This window comes from Manacus candei, unplaced genomic scaffold (genome assembly GCF_025592945.1).
Source record: "Manacus candei isolate 608988 ecotype Guabito, Panama unplaced genomic scaffold, ASM2559294v1 h1tg000050l, whole genome shotgun sequence".
NCBI lineage: Eukaryota > Metazoa > Chordata > Aves > Passeriformes > Pipridae > Manacus > Manacus candei.
In genome coordinates, this window is record NW_026138098.1 from 15,086,230 (window position 1) to 15,106,803 (window position 20,574).

Sequence of the window (20,574 nt, forward strand, 5' to 3'; positions counted from 1 at the left end):
CTTCCTAGGTGATGGATTTCCTTTTCTGCAGAACTGAAGGCAACAGTTGTACACCCCCCCACCCCGAGACAAAATGGAGCAAAACACATCAAGGAGGCCCTGAAGGAGGAGAACATTGAGAGGCAGAGAGGTTTGAAACTAGATGGTCAATATGCTGTCTCCAATTCTCTTCAAACTGCTATAAGGGAGTTTTGTTTGCTAAAAGGAATGGAGGACTTCTAAAACCCAAACCAGGGCCAATGCGGACCTATGTGGAGGAACCATTGCCCCAGGACTAGGTTCAGGGGCCAGGACCCTGGGGAGTGCAGGAAGCCACATCAATGGGTCCTGCGTGACCTCCGTCTTTGGGGACCACAGATGGCTCTGTGTGCACTGTCAGCAGGGCCTGGGGACAAAGGGCAGGCTCAGGAATGAAGAGCAGGAGCAGTGTTGTGATAACGCTGCTGTGATGAGGATTAGCATAAGGAAGTCGTCACATTTAGGGAAATCCCTGGGAGAGTCTGGCAGAAGGCATGCAGGGCAGAGAGGTGGGAGCACTCTCTGACAGTTATCTTCATGGGGTTCTCAGAGAGCTGTCACTGCAGACATTCAGGAAGCGGAGGTAAGACACACAAGGTCTTGTCTTCTCAGATTAAAGGAGCCAAGAAACTTGCCCAAGACCTAAAAATGGAGGTGAAACCCATAGTCATTGTAGCTCCAGCTTAAACAGTGGGCAGATGTCTTGGATATGCAGCTTGCCAAAGCACTCAGAACCTGGTCCCTCACAGCCCACCAGGCTGTAGTCAGTGCAGGGAAGGAGGCAAAGCCTCTGCGCCACTCTGCTGAACAAGAAGCACTAAGAGAAAACGGGTGGCAGATCACAGCTTCTGAAGGCTTAGGGGAAATGTCAGCAAGAGCAACCCGAGGGACACAGACAGCCAGGAGCCCACAGTCCCCACATCTTAAAGGATGAAACAGAAAAGAGACAGATGCAAGGAGCCCAAGAAGGAGGAGGGTATCCCGGAGGCTCTGGGCAGGGCAGCCCCGAGTGAGCAGGACGGCACTCACTGCCTCCCTGAGACTCGATGGAAAATGAAGAAAAAAAAAAAAAAGAGAGAGAGAAAAAAGTAATAAACTGCCCGGCAAAACACGGAACCGAGCAGCTCCTGCCAGGAGTGCGAAAGAAGAACTCCAGATGTGAGAGCCCCAGAGGATGCCAAATGTTTTCCGAAGTCGGCGGACCGGGAGCCGTGCCGCCGGCGGGGCCGGGCCGGGTCAGTACCCTGGCCAGCTCAGCCTGCCCCACGGCGGGCCGGACCCCGGCGGCGGGGCGCTGCGGGGCGGCGGGGCGCGGGTCCCGCGGCGCGGTGCGGGCCCGGCGGCGCCGTGCGGTATGGAGGGAGCACACCCGTGTGGCGGTCAGGTGAGCTGCGGCTCCCGGGAGCCATCAGCGCACGGAGCGAGAATCCCGGCGGCGGGGCGCGGGGGAGCGCCCGCCTTGGGACAGCCTTGGGACCTCCGCCCCGCCTGCCCCACCCCGCCGGGAGCGGCTGATGTGCGGGGCTCCCACAGGAGTTCTCCGCTCGCCAGGCTGCGGAGCCGGAGGATGCTGCTTTGCGAAGGCTGGTCCGTGTCCGAGTGCCCGCACATACCGCTGTTCCCCCTCGGGATATCTCCAGCGCTTCCGCGCATGCAGCCGATGGAGGTCACCAAAACTACCAACGGGAATGTTGAAGAACAAGTTAGAAAACACCCTCAGGAGTGGCACAAGCACAGCGATGCCCTTTCCTGGGCACCCCAGGACTAGTTGAGTTCTACCGGTCCCCTTCTGCGAGTCACCTGCAGCAAGGGCTTGCACTAATCATTTCCCACCATACCAGTACCAGGACAGAGAGGTCCCAAGCTGTGACACCTCCAGGATGGCACACAGGACAGAACAGATCCCAGCCGGGGTTGGGGGTGTTTCCCTGATGCACAGAGTGAGATTCTGTAGCTAAGAATTTACACAGCATCAGCATGGCCTGTGTGCAAGTAACTGTCCCACGGCTCATGCCACCCTCTGCCCATAGGCAATTCTGTTCCAGGCATTATGGAGCAGACACAGACTATTGCAGCTGATCACCTGCAAGATGGGAGAAGAAGGGCACAGCCCCAGCTTTCTGTGGACAGGGTGGAGGGATTTGGTTATGGTCAAAGGGATGTGTGGTGGAAGGGTGAAGGGAAGAAATAACTAAGCTTTCTGTGGGTGTGTTAAAGTGAGCACTGCCTGGAGCCATCACCACTGCAGCAAAGCCACAGTCACCATTGCCATGGCACGAGAACAAGCTGAGTTTGCCCATCTTCCTAAAGGGATTGTTTCCTTCAGATTTCCAGTCTTGAAAAGGGAATTTAAAAGGAAAAACAAAACAAAACAAAACAAAACAAAACAAAACGATTTTATGCTAACAAAAACTGAATGCTTTTACTTAAAAAAAAAAATCGAATATTAGGAAATTATATTAGTTAAATAGATGTTTAATGAGTGACTAGGCAAAATTCTTATGAATTGCACACTGTGAAACTTGTAAAATACCTACTTTTAAAACCAACACATTTTGAAATTCTTTTAAAAAACAGTTTGTCTGCTGAAATTATTACAAAATGCCCAGTGCCTGTGAAATTGGAAAGTCAACTTATATTTAGAAGGACAAGAGATTTCTCAAGACAGAAACTGCATTCTCATCCTGTCTGTCTTCAATGGATAAATTTGTGACACATCAGTGTCTTTTTTTTTTTAGCTGGAAAAAATTCCCTGACAATGAGTTCCACAAGTTATTTCCCACTATTAAAAAAGAAAGAAATCATATTTGTTCTTTTTATGTGCAATAATTCCACTGGATGTTCCCTGTTTCTTCTGTCATGAAAACAAGTAAATAATCATTCCCAAATTGTCTTCTCTGCATGACACTGAGTTCACAGCATTTATCATAATCTTGTTCATTTTTTCTGAGCTGAAAAATCTCTTTGAATGAAACCTCTGACTTTGATTAGTTCCATCACCCTATTCAACACATATATATTCTTTACATTGATTTGTATGTCAGCACCTAGTTTACTTATAGCATAAGAATGCTCTCGGTGAATTTTTCCAATTCTTTTCTAATATTCCTAATATTAGATTCACTTGTTACTTCCCTAAATGTATTCAGAGACCAATCCATAATAAATTCAAAACATTTTCCCTGAATGGTGACTGCTAATTTAGAACATATAGTTGTATACCAAAAGTCATAAGTCTTTCCCCTGTGCATATAACTTCACATTAATTACTTTTAAGTCATACAAAGATGTAGCATAGAAAGAAGCGTGAAACTAACAAAAACATGTAATTTTTTTAGAGAATTAAGGATGCTTATTATAAACAATCAAATATATAACCATAGAAATCTTTTATCTCATGCATACACCAGCAAACAGCTAAGAAATCAGGAACTGATTGTTTGATTGCACATTTCCTGCAGTTATTAAAGCAACTTTCATTCATGGTTCTAGCAAAATAGTTTGAAAATTAAAAAGAAAAAAATGGAGATAAATAGGCAATCTTTGGAAATATCTCCTGCACAGGCAGTATCTCCCTTGCCTTGTGTAACATGATTTCTAGAGGTTTTTTTGTTTTTTTTTTTTTTTAATTTCTGAGGAAATAACTGAGCACTGGGACTCCTTTCACAGGCAGAGCAGGTTGCAGCTCCTTCGCTGGAGCTGTGGTCCCTTTGAGCTAGAGAACAGGAGGCTCCCTCAGAGCTGAGGCCAAGACACAGAGCAGCCCCGAGTCTGGCAAATTCCAGAAGTCCAAAGGACATCAGAGGATCTACATGTCTTGGGAATTGAGTGCTTGTGATGTCTGAAATTCTATATCCCTCCCTAAGGGACTGTGTTTGAAATGCTCAGAGGGCAAAAAACCCAACTGTTTTTTCTTCAAGCTCTGAAAGGACAGATGTCTAAACTGTCAAGGGACACAAAGCAGACAAAAAAGGGGCTCTGGGTGACCAGAAACAGAAAATGATTCCTTGAATAAAGGAAAACTTGTTTGTTCATTTTTACCAGGACAATAGGATGGTTCTCCATTCAGAAACATCTGCTGTACAGTTTATGAGCTGGTAGAGCCAAAGGGACAGTCCCAGTCACTTGGCAATAACCCTCCCTCATTCTGGCTCAGGTATCCTCAAACCCCCTGATGACCCTTTTGATCCTGTTCACTAAATTTGCAGTAAAACAGTTGCCATTTTTTTAACCTGAATTAGTTTTCTGCTCTCTTAGCAGAGGATTAGAAATGTGCCAGAGCCAACACAAGGGAAGCAGCAGAAGGACACTGTGTAGAAAATATAGAAAGCATGGGGGCCAACCATTTTGATGGCAGAGAATCAAGAGGTGAGCTTCACCACCTTCAGGACATAGATTTGTAGGATTTATTCTGACTGAGACTGAGGCTGCTGCAGTCCCATCTTTCAGTGCAGGCTTTCCTTTCAATGCAGCACTGTCCTCTACACCCTCATGGTCATGTAGCATTCATCAGTTCAGCAGCTGAACAAGCTGAAGTGCAGTCACCTCTCCACCATCAGGTTTTGGCCAGCTGAGGTCTCTGAACTGAATCACCATATAAACTCATGCTCCAGGTATAGGAGAGGGCAGGAATATGCCAGAAGGAGCAGAAGAATGGGAGCAGGAGCCCTAGCTGAGGTCAGCTCCAGCCTCTGTGCAACCACACACAAACATATAAAGGAATCCCCAGGCCATTTAACAGTTTATTATCTTCCTTTCCAATCAATACCTAAGACCCTTGCACATATTCTAACAGCATGGCATCCTAGGAGATGCATGTGCAATACAGACTGAGCAAGGGTGAAAAGATGTTCCCATTGCTGCACAAATTTTGAGGTTTAGATGCAGTGTCAGTTACCTGAAGGTGCCTGAAGGAATGGATCCAACACTGAAAGGACACACAGAAAACCTATGCCAGTATTACACAGCATAATGTGAAAATTCTCATACTATATGGGAAAATCTCCTGACTAGTATGGAAGGCTTAAGAAAAATGTCTTTTTCAATTTTTTGTTTGTAATTGGCCATTTTTCCAGATGCCTGGTATCCTATCAAAGAAAAAAAAAAAGGAGATAAAATAGAAGGAAGTAACTTAACAGCAATTAGAAGAGTATTTTTGAAATGTGTTGTCCATATGCACTTCAGCCCAGAAAATTTTCTGATGCACTACCTACAGCATGCAGATGTGCTCCCCTTCCCCTTTCCCTGTCGTGGCCCACACAAGGCCACACAAAGCGTCCTTTGGTCTCTTCTCAGCCACACAATCCCACTGGCTACACAAAGCCTGAGGGCAGGAGGGAGAAGCCATGCACTTGGGCCAATGCATCTTGAAGAGTTCCAGCTAAGAGTAACTTTTCTTTTTCCCTGGAGTTTTCCTTCACTGCACATATGCACAGTGGGAAGCTGTAAGCAATGTTTATGCCACCACAGGTTGTCCAAAGCTGGTCTGTGTGAGTTTGAGATGAGAGGCAGTTGAGGACCTCACTGCAGATGAGGATGCCCCACATTAGCCCACCAAACTCATGCTGTAGCACCAGCAGGGAGCTTCCAAAATGGGCTTTGGGTTCATGCACTGAGGCAGAATCTGCAGTGCCCCTTCCTGAAACAACACCAGGATTCCACACTACACACAGCACTTCAACACCAACCTCCAGGACAGCATGCAAGTCAAGTTGTAACAAACTCAGCTTCAGAAGAGGTTTTGTACTGGCAGCTGCCAGTGCCTTTGCTCCAAAGAGGAGCTGCTCAAGCCTGTTTTCCTGGAGACCAATGTTTCTTACTGTTCCATTCCTCAGACCCAACTGGTCCTCGGCACATGGGAGGCAGTTGAAAGGGCAGGCCAAACAGCTTGCTTGTTAGGCAATCCAACAGCAAAAGCAGCATGAGATCTTACATCTTGGTACCTGCCCTGGAATCAGATAGGTACCTATGGCAGGACAGAAACACATCTCCAGATAACAAAGCACAGCACTGAGAACAGCTGGTGAAGAAAAACAAACTCAGCAGGGCGCATTTAAAACAGAGAAAAGTCTCTCATGCTAAAAATGTTACACCTCTTGATCATCATGTGTTACAAAGTCTCCAGCACAGCCCCACCTCCTGGTACCACTGAGCTTGACGTACATTAAACAGGATTTCTGTTTTTAACAGACCTCAGGCTGAACGATGCTGTATCCAAATAGAGTGGACTCCAGAAAAGACCATCCAAAGTAGGGGTTGGATGGGATGGCAGCTACCTGGTATACAATATAGATGGGGTATTAATGTAACAGGTTAGATGACTTTCTAATACTGAGCAAAGTTCAGAAGGTACATATAGCCATGCTACTATCAACAGGGACTGCACACCCTATGGCTCATCAAGACCATTTATCACAGGCAACCACTTTTACAAGTTGTTCTGACAGGTACGGGCAAATCTGCCACCAGGTGATGAAATTGCTGTGCCAGTTTTATGTTCAGTGCTGAAACAAGTTGCCACCTGCACCCTCTTCCTGGGCATCACAGGCAGCCACCATAGAGCATGCACTACTTTGTTACCTTTACTGACCAAACATGATTGGTCTAGGCTCAGGTGAGGCTACGCAGACTTCCAAAAGAAAGAGGTACACACCTGGTAATACACGATATTTCTAGATCTGTGCTTACAGGAAAAAAAAAATTACTCTGAAACCTAAAGGAAGCACCTTTTCTCAGGAAAATGAGGTACAGTTCAGATACAAAACAAAAGCAATTTCTATAACCCTCAGAGAGTACCCATGCTCTCCATGGAAGAAAGAAGTGGAAAAAGATGGGTTGGCGAACCCAAAGGCAGGCCTAGGTAAAAGCAATTTTCAGAAGGTGGAGGTATGCATGGTTGTAACTCTTTGAAAGGGAAACAAGTACAATTTTAACCAAAGGGGTGAAGAGTAAAGTGAATCTCTGTGGAGGTCTGATAGTCAGGAAGACAGAGCACCACAGAGACAGAAAATACCATCACAGGCAGCACTGAGGAGTAGCTGGTCTGAAGAGCAACAGGGTGTCAGAGAGGGATTTACAGGATGAAGATCCCTGCATAGAGATTCATTTGAACTCCAGCAAGCATGGTCACAGGATCCATGAAGGGTGATGCAAAGCAGTCCTGTTGCTGCTACCCGTCTGAATGCCTGATGGCCACACTAGTGTGGCCTGTGAGCACACAGCAGGATGCAACTGCCTGTGGTGTGAACACCACTCACAGTTACTCATTCGCAACTGCAGTTCTCTGAGCAGTCTCGTGCATGTGCCCTTTACCTCTCAGTCCTACGGCCAATCAGTTGCTGCAGCTTAGAGGAAGATAAGATGTGCCCTTCTCTCCCCACTTGTGCACAGGCCATGTGGGAACACCTATGGAAGCTGCAAAGAAAGTCCAGGCACTGGGGTCACAGGCCTAGAGTCTGTGTGCACCCACAGGGAGAACAGATGAAAAGACAAACATTCAAAGCATAAAGCAAACAAACTATCACTTGTCATGTCACTAAAAATCACTAGGGTCATGCATAACACTTAGAAATTCACTTCTTTCTCTTTTAAATATTTTCTGACTTTTTTAACTAATGAAGCCCCCCAACTTCTTCCTCACTCCCATGCCGCCATAAGAAATTTCAGAAAGCCCACAGACATGGAAAATACCCCCAACCACCTCAGACAACTTGGGGAGAGGGAAGGGTACCTAGCAGGATGTTGTTGGCTTCCCCCATGCCCAGGTGCTGCTTGCCATATTTTTTGAGGCTGTAAGTTCTTTGCAGCAAGAGCAAAGCATATGCCCTGATCCCAAGCAGGTCCTGTGTGAGCCACAGAGGAGGGAACAAAAATGAGACCAGTGCTCCAAATGGAGAAGATGGCTGCTCAGATGCAGTACAGCGGGGCAAAGAGCTGTGGTGGCATCAGGATTTCATTTTGGAGAACTGGATCTCTCTAGTGAAGCACTTACTGAAGCCCCAGCAGAAAAGGATGTGAGCTACTAGCAACTCTAGCCCTAGAGTTTGCACACAGTTCTTAAGAACAAATACAAAAGCTTTGCTTCCAGGCAGGAAATCCCTTTTACCACACCTTTCTGATTTACATCGATGCTTGATACACACCACATGTGTCCCCTCCTTCCTTCACCCACATGCACAATGGTCCTGTTCCATATTTAAGTGATGAAAAGTTAAGACCTGTGGTTACAACTTCTATGAAAAGTTTCATTTTGAAGGCTGCTACATTTCAATTTTATTGCCATGAGGAAAACTGAAAAAAGGCAAAATATTTCAGTTCTTCCTTAACATGAAAGCTGTCGTGAAGACATTTAATAAGTGTCAGTTCTCTCCTGCAAGTTGTTGAAATCTTGAAGGTGGGAAAATTTATTCTTACAAATGTTTTGTGTGAGTCCTATCCACAATTTTATTCATGACACTTAATTTCTTCTGTTCAAGGTGGCTGTGGCAGGCTCCTGAAGTGCACCTCAGCAGGCAGAGCTTACAACAAACCCTTCAACCAAAAGAAAAACAAGGAATAACATCGAGATTTCTTCAGCTAGGAGACCAAGTGAAAGATGGAGCACAAAAACTCACCCACCTGCCTGCGTGTGGGAATAGAGAGACATTCATCTCAGATGTTATGTGGGGAAACAGCAGGAGCAAGAGCCATCAGAAAACTGGCAAATGCATCTGTTTTTTCCATTCAGCACTGCACTGCTGACTAGATCTCTGCAAAATTTCCTCTATTCTACAGACCTACCCAGTGGGATCTGTCTGGCATTAATTGGCCTTCAAAATTACTTATGGAAATATCTTCAGCTAATTTTTGTAAGTCGTTGAGTAAGAAAAACGTTTGGTATTCTTCGGTTTTGGTTTGTTGCTTTTTGGTTTTTGGTTTGTTTTGGTGTTTTTTGTTGGTTTTTTTTGTTGTTTTTTTTTTAAGAAAGCAAGAGAGAAAAATCAATGGATTCTTGCATGTGGACATGGTATTCTGCTTCTTAAAAGAAATGCCTTAGGACCTTAGGACGGAGACGTGACCCTAACTTTTCTATGCATTTTCTTTGTGTGAATTAAGGGCCGTGAAAGGTGAAAGCCTTTTGTGTACTGCGAACGGGTGGGGAAGAGGGCAGACGGCGAAGAGGGGAGGGGAGCAGCGGAGAGCCGAGGCCAGGCGGTGACTTTCGAAAGACCATGGATGGCAGAGAGGTCCGTAGCGGGACCAGCCACAGCTGGGCACCAGCTCGTGGGGACCGATCACCACCAAGCCCGGCGGGGAGCCCAGAGGCTGCGGCGGGCACAGAAACGCGAGCAACGGCGAGGTCCGTGGGGAAAGGCAAAGGCTCCCGAGAGCCGCGGGAGGAGCGCGGGACGGGGCGTGCACTGGCAAACTGGGGCTCCGATGCCCGGTCCCAGCCAGGAGCCGCGGCAAAGTCTCCTCTAGGGCGGGGAGGATATGAAAAGTCCCGCTCCCCCGTGCCGGTCTTTTGTTCCCGGAGGCTGGCACCCGCCGGATCCACCGGCAATGGGCTGCCGAGCTCCGCCGAGCTCCCCGGTTCCCCTCGCTCGGGAAAGAAAGGGTACGGGAGTTTTGCCCTGCCCGGTATCCGGCGCAGCGTGCCCGGACGAGACACAGCCCCGCCGGGCGAGGGGAGAGCAGGGCAGGCGGAGCAGGACCGCCCGGCTCCCGCAGCCCCCCGCTGCCGCGCCCGCCCCCCGTTCCGGTCCCGGGGCTCACCGTCCTCGTAGTTCTTGAGGTAGTAGTCGGGGCCGGGCCCGCCGCGGCTCTTGGCCGGGTTTTTCACGTTGTGGAACTGGAGAAAGTCCGTCCTCTTGCCCGCGAAGCGCAGGAAGGCGGGGGCCAGGCCCCGCGCCAGGGTCACCAGTCGCCGGGAACTGGGGAGAGGAGAGAGAGAACTGAGGGCGCCGAGGGCCGGGATGGGCCCTCGCTTCCCCAGTACCGTCAACGACCACCGACCACGGGGCTCGAGGACCCGCCCGGGGCGGTGCGACGCGGTACCACCGGCTGCGGGGCTCCGCGCCGGCCGAGCAGCGCGGCCCCGGAGAGAGGAGCCGCCCCACCCGCCGGTGGTGGCCCGGAGGCCGGCGGGCCCGGCTTACCCCCGCCCTGCCGGCGCCCCCCGGACAAGTGCAGCGGCGTCCCGGAGGCAGAGGCGCTCAGTGCCACGCGGGACCGTGCCGCGGGCCGAATCGCCGAGGAGGGGAGAGGAGCGGGGAGGAGAGAAAAGCGGGAACCGTCCCGGCTCCGCTTCGCTCGCGCCTTCCCGCATCCTCGCCCCGCTCCTTCCCCGGCAGCCGAAAGGACCCTCGAGGCGGGCGTGCGGAAGACACCCGCTCTCCCTCCTCGACTTACCCAGCAGGGAAAGGGCTTTCTGGCTGTCCCAGCGCCTCCAGGCCGCGGCCGCTCCGCACCGCCGGTGGAGCCAAGCGCAGCTGCAGCCCGGCTCAGCCCCCCGCGCAGGGCTGGAATTCCGGGGAGCGGAGGGCTCAGAAAACCTAGCCGACACCGGCTCTCCGCCCGTCAGGACCCGGGGAAGGCTCGGCTGGGTTCGGCAGGCGGCCCCGTTCCTACTGCTGTTTTTTGTTTGGTTTTGACTTCTTTTCCCCTGTGCTGCCTCGGCCCCGTGTTGTGCTTTTTGCAGAGGAGCGGTTGCCGGAGCCAGGGGAGCACGACATTTTTGCAGTCATAACTGATAAGTCTCCGAAATGCTTTCTCCATTGCAAACATGTGCATCTTAATGGAAACCATGGCCTCGCTCGCTCCGTCACAACAAGCGCCAGCAGTGCGGAGCCCGGCAGGGCTGGGCGGCGGGGCCGCCAGGGCGCCCCGCGGGCGGCGTGGGGAGGGCGCCGGGGGGCTCCTGCCTTACCTTAAGAAATCGAGCCAGCCATCATGAATGATGGAGGGGTCCAGCTGCAGGGAGAGGAAATTCTCACTGATTATCCTGACAGGGCTCTTGGTGTTGACATCAAGGAGAATGAGAGTTCTTCCTTTCACACCTGAAGGTTTCTCCACCGGCAGTGCTCTCCTGTCCCCAGCCTGGGAGGGCAGCGAGAAGGCGGCCATGAGGGCCAGCCCAGGTGCCATCAGGGCTAAGAGCCCTGGGGGGCAGGAGCTGGGACAGGGCATGCCTGAGAGCAGGAAACCCCTAATTAACTCGCTGTCTGCAGGGGCTCGCTGGTGGCTAATTGTCCTTATCTAAAGTGTGGGGCGCTCTGCCTTTTTTTGCAATGTTTTGGTGTTGGTGGAGGGGAACTCACGCCCCTGACCAGCCTTTCTCGCAGCCGGTGCCAAGACTCCTTGCAGCCAGCACCGCCCCTTTAAGAGATGCAGGCTCCAGACATTTTTAACTTTTTGAAGGTAAGGGGAGGCTCCTGGTTTAACCCCCTCGGCTCGGGGTCTGCCGCCCTGCTGCAGCCCCGCCAACACCGAGCTTTCGCTTTGCGCCGGCTCCGGGGGTCGCTTTCGGCCGCGGGAACTCCCGCACCACGCAAAACCGGGACGAAGTCGGGACACCGAGACACCGGGGAGCTCAGGACTGGGGCCGGAGCGAGGCGAGCGGCCAGCACAGCTCTAGCTGGTCTCCGGCTGCAGGAACGGCAGAGGCGGTAAGGCAGCGGGGACGGCCCTGGTTGAGGAAAGGGAGGGTAATCACCCCGAAAAGAATCCTAAACACGACCCAAGGGAAGAGTTCGCTCCGAGCCGCGCTGGGATCCGCGGTGCTGGGCGAGGCCCTCGGGGTTGAGTGCTGGCGGCTCCGCGGGACCCAGCGGGCGCAGCGGGGCTGGGGCCGCCCGCAGTCCGGAGCCCCGGCGCGGCACGGTCGGTGCGCCCTGCCCGAACCCAGCGTCTCGGCCGGTCTTCCCACGAAGGCCGGTCGGGCACTGCAGAGAACCAGGCACGGGGAATCGAGTCACTGGTTGCCCTTTCCCGCCGGCCTCCGGGCCCAGCGGTGTCCGACCCGCAGCAGGGAAAGGAGACGGGCGGCGGCAGCAGCAGCGCCTGGTGTGGAAACGCCCGCGTCGGGGATGCAAAGGACAGCATGGCTCGATGGCACCAACGACGGCCCCCGTGCTGGGGCCAGTCCGTGGTCGCTGCCTCCAGGACGGCCCGGGGCAGGTCGGCACGGACTCGGCTCGCTGCAGGCGGCCGCGGTTCTCAGCGCCGGGCACAAGGTCGTGGCACCGGGCCAGAGATCAGTGGCGGCTGCCGAGAATCCCCGGAGCCTCAGGGAATTTCCGTCCGAATCGGGCATTCTCTCCACCACTAGCCGCTTCCCGGGCAAGCCCCGAGCTCCCGCACGCAAGCAGCTGGTGAGCTCCGGGACACGTAACGCGCCCTTACCTGAGCCCTCCGCCGCCGTGGCCCGCCCAGGTTCCCGCGTTGCCCAGGCCATGCGGCACGCAGGGTCCTGGTGCCTCTGCCTGGCCGGGCGGCGGAGGGCTGACGGCAGTTCGGCTGAGCCAGGCCCGGTGCGGTCCGTCGGGGCCCCGGAGCCCCGGGGACGGGGCTCCAGCAGCACCATCTGCTGGTGAGGGGCCCGGCGCGGCGGGGGAGCCGACACCCACCTGTGGACACCCCTCGCGCAGGGGTCAGGAGGTGCCGGGGCCGCGAGCAGTAGCGGTGCTCCGGGATCGAGGAGCAAGAGTGAGCCGAGCGTCGGGGACCCGCCGACCGCCCTCGGGGGGCCTGGCCGGGGTCGGGTACGAGCGGCGAGCGCTGCGGGCCGACAGCCCCGGGCAGCCCGGACCAGGGGTATTCATTCCCAGGGCACGGGCAGCCCGCTGTCCCCGCCCCTGGGAACCCCCTCCAGGTTCTCCTGGTGTCCGCGTGGAGCCACCTGCATGCCCCCATCACCCCAGCCAGGGCCCGGGAGGCGGAAGGAGCGGACCGGTGTCTCCAACTGCTGCATGTCCCGGCGCTCGGCGGAGCTCCGCACAAAGGGGAGGCACTCGGGCCTGGGTCCCTGGGAAGTCCGCGGGCAGTGCTGTCTCCCGTGGAAATCTCCACTCCCTTTGCCTCTCTGTCCCACGAAACGCTTCAAGACAAGGGGAGCAGTCCCGGGTCACTCAGGCAGGGGCTGCAGGGGCACGGAGCCACTATGCACTGAGTAGTAATGCGTGGGGGAGGATGAAACATACCTCTGGCTCTGCTAGGGGTGAGCAGGGAATGCACAAACTAGGATTTGTCGTGAAACCATCCCGCTAAGGTAGAGGCTGGAGCAGGGGTTAAGCCGCGCCTGGGAAGAGGCTGCGAGTGCAGCGCAGGCTGACCCAGAGCAACAAAAGGGTGCCCGGGGCAGCGGAGCTCTGAGCGCTGGAAGAAGTAAGAGGATTCCGGGAAAAGAGCTGTGCGATTTTAGCTGTGGAAAGCCCTGGCATCCCGGGACAGGAAGAAGGCAATTTAAGCCTGAAAATTTGTGTTCGGCTGCAAACGCTTCAGCTGGGGTTTGCAATAGCACTTAAAAACGACTCAGGACGTAAAGCCTCCGCTTCAGAAGCTGCTCATTTTTTTCGGTCATCTCCTAAAGAGGGACGTAACTTTTTGAATCACCTCGTTATTTTTTAATATATTTTCTATATGTTTAGAAGATGTGAGCAAAGCTTCAGGGGTATTTGTTGTGGTTGCAGGCCGAAATTTTGTATCATGCCTCCCGCCGAGAATGGCCCTATTTTTAAACAAAACTCCAGTGCGTTCTGTAGTAAAAGACAGGAAAAAAAAACAAACAAGTTATCCAGTTTAACCTCCTTCATATTTTTTTTCCCTTACAAACAAACTACTTTGGAAGAGAAATGTGTTTATTCTGAAACATTCCCCACAATTAATCTCTGTTTTAAACGCAAACTCCGGATGCAACGAAGTCACTTATCTGTGGAGATATCACCAACAACATAAACCAGCAGGGATAGAGGCAAAAAACCCTCTCGGCTGCCGGGGTCACCTTCTGGATTCTGGGAAGACGACGCTAAAGAAAATATTCGCTTACCTGTCCCTGCTGTCCAAACCAACACTGGGAGCCTGTCCCGATCCTGTGCCCTCGGAAAAGCAATTGCACCTCACTTTGCATCTGGATCGAGCAACGGCAAGTTAAATCTAAAAATAAAGTGGTTTAGGCTTTTTGCTTGTCAATACAATTTGTTTTTTTTTTTTAATAAATTGTAGGTTTGCTATAGAAACCCTTTAAACGCTAAAAAACCTTTGGTTATCTGCGAGCACTGGGGCAGCAGTGGAGGTGCGGGGAGCCCCGGGCCCCGAGCGCTGCGAGCCCCAGGAGCCGCTGCCCCCGCCCGGCTTAGCTCGGGGATGGCCCGTGAACTTGCAAAGGAGGGCCACGGCCACCTCTTCCCCAGCCACGCATACCGGATAGGAGGTATCTCAATTTACACCAGCTGCGACCCTGGCCCTCCGTCCGCAGAGGCAGCGAAGCGCTGGTCCTTTCTTATATTACGATAATTACTTTAGAAAGCCTGACTCACATTAAAAGTATCTCTAAAGATTTACTCGCGGTTTTGTCAATTTCGAAATCGGTTTCTCAGTTTTCCGTCTACTCTAAACTTGCTGGTTTCATTGGAAAAGAAAATTGGGGGAGGAGAGAAATTTCTATAAAGAGTTTAACATTAAATATTTTCCCAACATCACCAAATAAACAACAATCCTCCAGCTCCCTATAAACTATTTAAAGCATGTCATATCATCTCTTCTGCTCTTGCCAATGTACTTTCCTTTTAATTTATAAGCTGATTAGAGCAGGGGCCTGTCTTTTTGTGTATATTTGCAAAATGTTTGGCACCCTTTCAGTCAGTTATAGTTCACAAACACTTATATCTGCATTTAACTTCATTATTATAGGTGGTCGCTTTGATATTTTTTCCTCACTTTTGTAGAGCAACAGCCTGTGAAAGTGCTTCTTGTAAATGATCTGAGCAGTTGTTGAAGGGTTTCAGCAGAGGAAACCTCTTTGGATGGAGGGGGAAAAAAAAGAAAGCAAGAAGAAAAAGCACATTGGAAATCTAAACTGAGATCTCAGGCTGTACAAACTGGCCCAAAAGAAAATGGGGGAAATCTCCTTAGGAGGAACATTTTTAGTTCGCTAAAAAATAAACTTTACTTATAAATGATGAAAGTTATTATCATCAGAGGATGTGCTGTACCAAACAAACCTCCATTAGGCTGGGAATGATAAAACAGGCTAGACAGCCCTTTAAAAAAAAAAAAATCATCATGTCTTTGATTCCCAAGATATCAACCATGTCTGTTTCTGCAGTGCTGTCAAGTAAATCTGAGTTATGGATGCTCTAAAAGAAGCCAGCAAGGAGAAAATTCAGCAAGTGAAAATTAAGAGCGTTATCCATACTTTACAGAAACACACTTTTTTCCCAGACTCTTAAGCTCCTTCCCTGTACTACGTCATGACAATTTCCGAGGAAAAGAACAAGACCAGTGAATGTGGTAAAGCTGTGGTCATCGGAGCATGACAGATCCTTTCTATTGAACTTTTTGCTCTTTCTGCAGTGCAGTGTCCATCATTTTCACCACAAGAGCCTTAATGTCTGGAATGCAACCTCCTAAAATTGCCAGTGCCTCAAGGTGGGTGTCACACAGTCTGAACTCTGCTGTTGAAACCATTTTCTGGCGTGTTTATGTATCACGTCTAACCTGATCAAACAGGCAGAGGACAGTTGCTTGATTTAATACAGTATCCACACATTGCTCTTTAATGTAGGTGACCTGGGAAGTTCTGTAACAAGCAAATACATCTGTCTGAGCTAGAAGGACTGGCTAGCTAGGGAGCTCAGCCACAGCAGGAGGAAAGGAAGCCTACTGAGAGAGCTTCCTCCCTCCATACGTGCAAAAGGCGAGGAATCGATCAAAACCAACTGCCTGGTCAGGAAAAGCACAGTTGGCAATGTTGTCTTTGCATTTTTGCCAGCATGAAAGGAACACAAACTGGCATTTCCAAATCTAGCCATAGGAAAACAGAACGCGTTCCTTTGAGAGTCAATCCTGTACTCACTAGCAGCATAATTAAGAAACCCGTAAAAACTGAAAAAGGATAGGGACAGAAAGAAGGCAATGGCCCCATAAATATTGTGAGTGTGGACTCTCCCTAGCTGGAACACCACAGGATGACACATGAGAAAATGGGAGGATGAAACAGAGTTTTAGGCAGCTACTGATCAATGAATTATTTTTTTTTTATTTTTTTTTTACTTTTTGTAACTTAATTTCCAGTTCTGAGAGAAGTTAGACACCATGTACTGTGCTAGACTAAACAGCATTTGCTGTTTTCCTTAATCTGCCTTATTGTTTTCCTTTATCTGCCTAATTTGATACATGGTCTCAAAAATACTCTTGACAAGCCCAGGGTACCCTGGTCCTGCAGATTTGTCTGTGGAGAGAACTTCTGAGCTCCCAAAATGTTCATCTCCCAACAGGATTTTTAAGGTACTTGAGAAACTGAGATGCACTATTTCCATAAAGCTTTGGAAACAGCTCTGGGGGTGGTCAAACCAGGTGCCATCTCAGCAGACAGAAGTCCCCTTTGCCCAGTGCCTTTTCAGTAAGCACTAAAAAAACAAAAAAACACCTCAGTGTACAACACCACCCTTGGACAGAGAATGCTCTTTGGCTCCTAAACTTCTCTGTACTCACTAATGGCCAGGTTTGAATTCAGTTTTGCCTTTCATATCTTGAGAAGCAGCAAATGTGGCAGCAATTTGTCACAGTCAAAGAGATACCAAGGGAAAACACAACAGTAAGACCAGGGCTCTGCAGTGCTCTGAAGACCACAATAGCCTCAGAAATATTTTCCTCAAACTGAGCCCAGCCCTGAGGAGCAGAGAAATGTGCAGAATTATCCTCATTTCACATCATCATGTGAAAAAGAAAGAGCAATGAATAGAAGAATGAATGCAAGCAAGCATTTATCCCACCATCTGGGAGGAGATGCTAGACGTGAAGGAAGAGGTAATAGAGGGGGGATGGTAAAAATTGACCGAGACCTTCTATTTTTCTGGGGGGATGCTTCACATTCCAGCAGCAAAAATGAAGGAACCAGACATGAGAAATAGATCAGAGAGGGGAAATAGGAAGATGGATGAAGTGCAAGACTGGAGAAGCAAACGAGTCAATTCTGAAAAAGAGGAAGGAACTGTGTGCAGAAATCAACGAGGAGATGGAGCTCAGGGGAAGAAATAGCAGCCAAAGTTATCTCAAATCAGAGATGCTGCTGGGGTGAGAGAGACAGAAAAGAATTGGAATATTTCAGTCAATAAGAAAACTGTAAACCTCTGTCCTCTGTATGTATTTGAATATGGCACCTCTGTCACCAACTCTATTCAGACAACTGAACGTGGCCCTGCTACAAAGACAGGAGAAATCAGCTATGCCAAAGCTGCAAACTGTTGGCTTGCATTAGAGAAATCAGAAGCAACACACGAAACTCAGAGCTAGAGAGTAAGAGGAGGAACCACTGAAAACCATGGGTCATACCTGAAAACCAGACAAGTAGATGAAGTAGAAACAAAGTGAAATGCCAGTGGTGTAAACACAGTGAATGCCCAGAAGGAACCCAGGAGATGAAGAGGGTCAGAAGTGAGAACTACTGAATGAGGGGAAAAGTCCAGCTGTACATCACTGAGCTGTACTCATGGAGGGAGGAGGAGACAGGCTGATGCTGGATAGACTTTAAAACAATACTCTGCTTCCATTGCCCAGCAGAAGCTCTAAAGTAAATCCAGAAAAAGCATTCCTCTTTCTGCATAAATTCCACAACCCTTACAACAACACAGCCTCACCTTAGCGCTGCTTAAGGGCTGACATGTCTGCAGAAGTGAGGGGGGAGGCACAGAGTCCTTAGCCCAGGCACAGTAGCCTATTGCCCAGAGGAAAACTGCATGGAAAGTTCATATATTCATAGCACAGACATGTTTGTCCTTTCTACCACAGGCAACTGGGTGTTGCCTTCTCCTTCGACAGTTTCCCTTCTGTTAGTCCTTTAGTAACAGCAACATGGAGAAAGCTAAAAATAAAGCTATATAAGCAATGTAATAGGCATGCAATTGCATGTCTATTTTCTTTGAAAAAATGATGCTCTATTTCCTGTTCAATGGAAACTACAGTTTGATGTTACAACTATTAGCTTTTGACCAAATGCAGAAATTTGACTGAAACAATGACATTTCCCCCTGTATTTACTATTACCATATGTCACTGATTATATATTTAAGTTGCAAAAATGAATTAAATTTCATGGCTTCCTCAAGCTAGACTCTCTTGGAATGGACTGTCTTTTGTTACTAACCAAAACGCTTGGAAAACAGTTTCAATCAAAACAGCAGACTTCTGGTATCATTTCAGGAGAAAATTGGTTATCACAAACCAAGTGCTTAACACATCATCATCCAGAAGGCTGGGTAAAGCTTTCCAAAGCTGCAGCAACCACGGCCAGGATAGAGAAAAGGGGTTAACTGAACACCACAGACTCAGAGATGGAAAAAAAAATAGAAAGAGAGAAAAAAGAAAGACACTGTGTGAAGCTCCCTTGCCTGGGGTCTTATTCCTTCTGCCTCAGAAGTTATCATATATCCCACATCACAGTGCTTATTTCACTTACTTAGGGAAAGTATCTTCTCTAAGCTGGATACAGAGCATTAGTGACAATCACATTGCACATATGTTCCAGGAGAAGCCAGCCTTGTCCTAGCTAGATTTCTTCCTGTTTTCTAAGGGAAAAAAAGGAAAAAGAAAAACATTTTTTTTTTTGTTACTCCTTCTGTTTCCCATCATGATTTGGATTGCTAACATTTCTATCCCCACTAGCAGTCTCCAGTGGCTCCTGGCTCTTTTCTAAAGGACCAGCAGAGAGCAGAGCCCCTGGGCTCCCATCAACCAGGAAGGAAGCAAATTGCAACCCACAGCCTCTTGGATTCTGACTTCAGACCTTAAAGTCAAGGTGATGTAAGGAGACTTTAGTAAATTCCTCACATCCATGCTTCCTTCTTTCCCCAGGTCCTGTCTGGACCTGCACAGTCAGAGCTGGAAGAGGACAGCAGTGACTAGAGAAGCCACCTCTGGAGGGGTTGTGGATGTTGCAAGCTGCAGAGGGAGCTCAGTGGTGGCAGATATACGTAAAGTAGAACCTGAGCAGTGCTGGTGAGTGAGAATAAGGTTGTCATTCCTAATTGAAGACTTAAGGAAGAACAGGTAAAAGAAGTAGGGTTCAGCATAAGAAAAGGACAGCTATGCTGTGCTTGCTGAAGGACTCACCAGGCAGGATACAGACAGGACAGGCCTCGGTGAGAACCTTGCAATTCACGTCATGCTTTGCCAAAGACTCAATCAATTGAGCATGTGCTAAAGCTTAGTTTGTTTTGTCTTATTTGGAGCTTTGGAAGATATTTCCTATCTCGACTCATTGAACACGCTCCAACCACACACCTGCAACTTCTGGAGTGCATCCTCTCAGCGAGAGGCTGGCTAGCACGTCAGCACTTATGCAGGGCAAATCCTACTGAAAGCACATCAGACCACAGCTTTCACACCAGTTTACTTTTACATGTAGCACATGTAAGCTAACATCTGGCAAGAAAACAACTATGTCCTGATCGAGATGGAGCTCATAGCAACAGATGGTGTTTGATACTGCAGGACCAGAGTGGTTCTACCCCTAACTGAGCATTATTTCTCTTTTGCATTTTTACACCCTCTGGCCACATCTTTTTCAGAGTGGATCTATTGTCACTACGGCTTTGCAGTCTCCTCAAGACCATATACCATGCTCAACGTTGCAGGTCACTGCCTAGCCCCAACATCCAGGTGATTGAGGCACATCAGCACATGAAGCAGGGTGCTGATGCAAACATTATATTGTACATCAGTATAACATGAGGTTAGCAATATCCTGAACCAGAGAGTGCCTCTTCCAGTGCAGGAGGAAACTTTCTCTCCAAGCATACGGTAGCTCTGCCCGCAGGCACACAAGCTGCACCAGTAGTTAGCAATCTAGCAAGCAATATTTGCTGCCTATTTTGGGGTAAAGGATGGAAAAACCAGCACAGAGTAGCCTTCAGTGCCACCTCTTCAAGACAGAGTTTCCTCCTAAAGGGAAAAGCATTCAGAAGAGAAAAACCAGCAATGAAATGAATGTTACTGTGATTCTGGTAGATACAAGATGCGACCAACCACCTCTGCAGCTTTACAGTTACTGTCCGAGTTTATTTATTTTTTTTTTTGCCAGAGCTTTATTTTGCCAGTAGAAGTGCAGAGAGAGATTGCCACCTTGTGGTCCCTCCTCCTGCAGTGCCATATTTTTTTCCCACTTGTACTAGCCCAGATCAGTGGTTTCCAAAGTGCTGTCCGAGGACTTCTAGGGACAAGGGTACTATGGACAAGAATACTTTCCAAGTACTTAATTAACTAAAAAAAGCAAGCCTGTAATTTACAGTCTTAAGGTCCTATACTGAGTAACTTATCACCAGAAAACCTTTCAGTAATCTAAACCGCAAGTTAATAAATATT

General features: G+C 49.4%; 1 protein-coding gene across 2 annotated transcripts in view; it reads right to left on the reverse strand.

Moving 5' to 3' along the window:
* HPSE2 (heparanase 2 (inactive)) overlaps positions 1-11,300 on the reverse strand; it is a 108,973-nt gene extending 97,673 nt beyond the window's left edge. For both annotated transcript variants that reach the window (XM_051800204.1, XM_051800203.1), the window contains exons 1-2: positions 10,925-11,300; positions 9,772-9,929 (exon numbers count right to left, since the gene is read on the reverse strand). In XM_051800204.1, the coding sequence (XP_051656164.1) occupies positions 9,772-9,929; positions 10,925-11,184 (418 nt within the window). In that variant the 5' untranslated portion in view covers positions 11,185-11,300. The remainder of the gene's footprint in view (positions 1-9,771; positions 9,930-10,924) is intronic.
* Between the last annotated feature and the right edge of the window lie 9,274 nt (positions 11,301-20,574).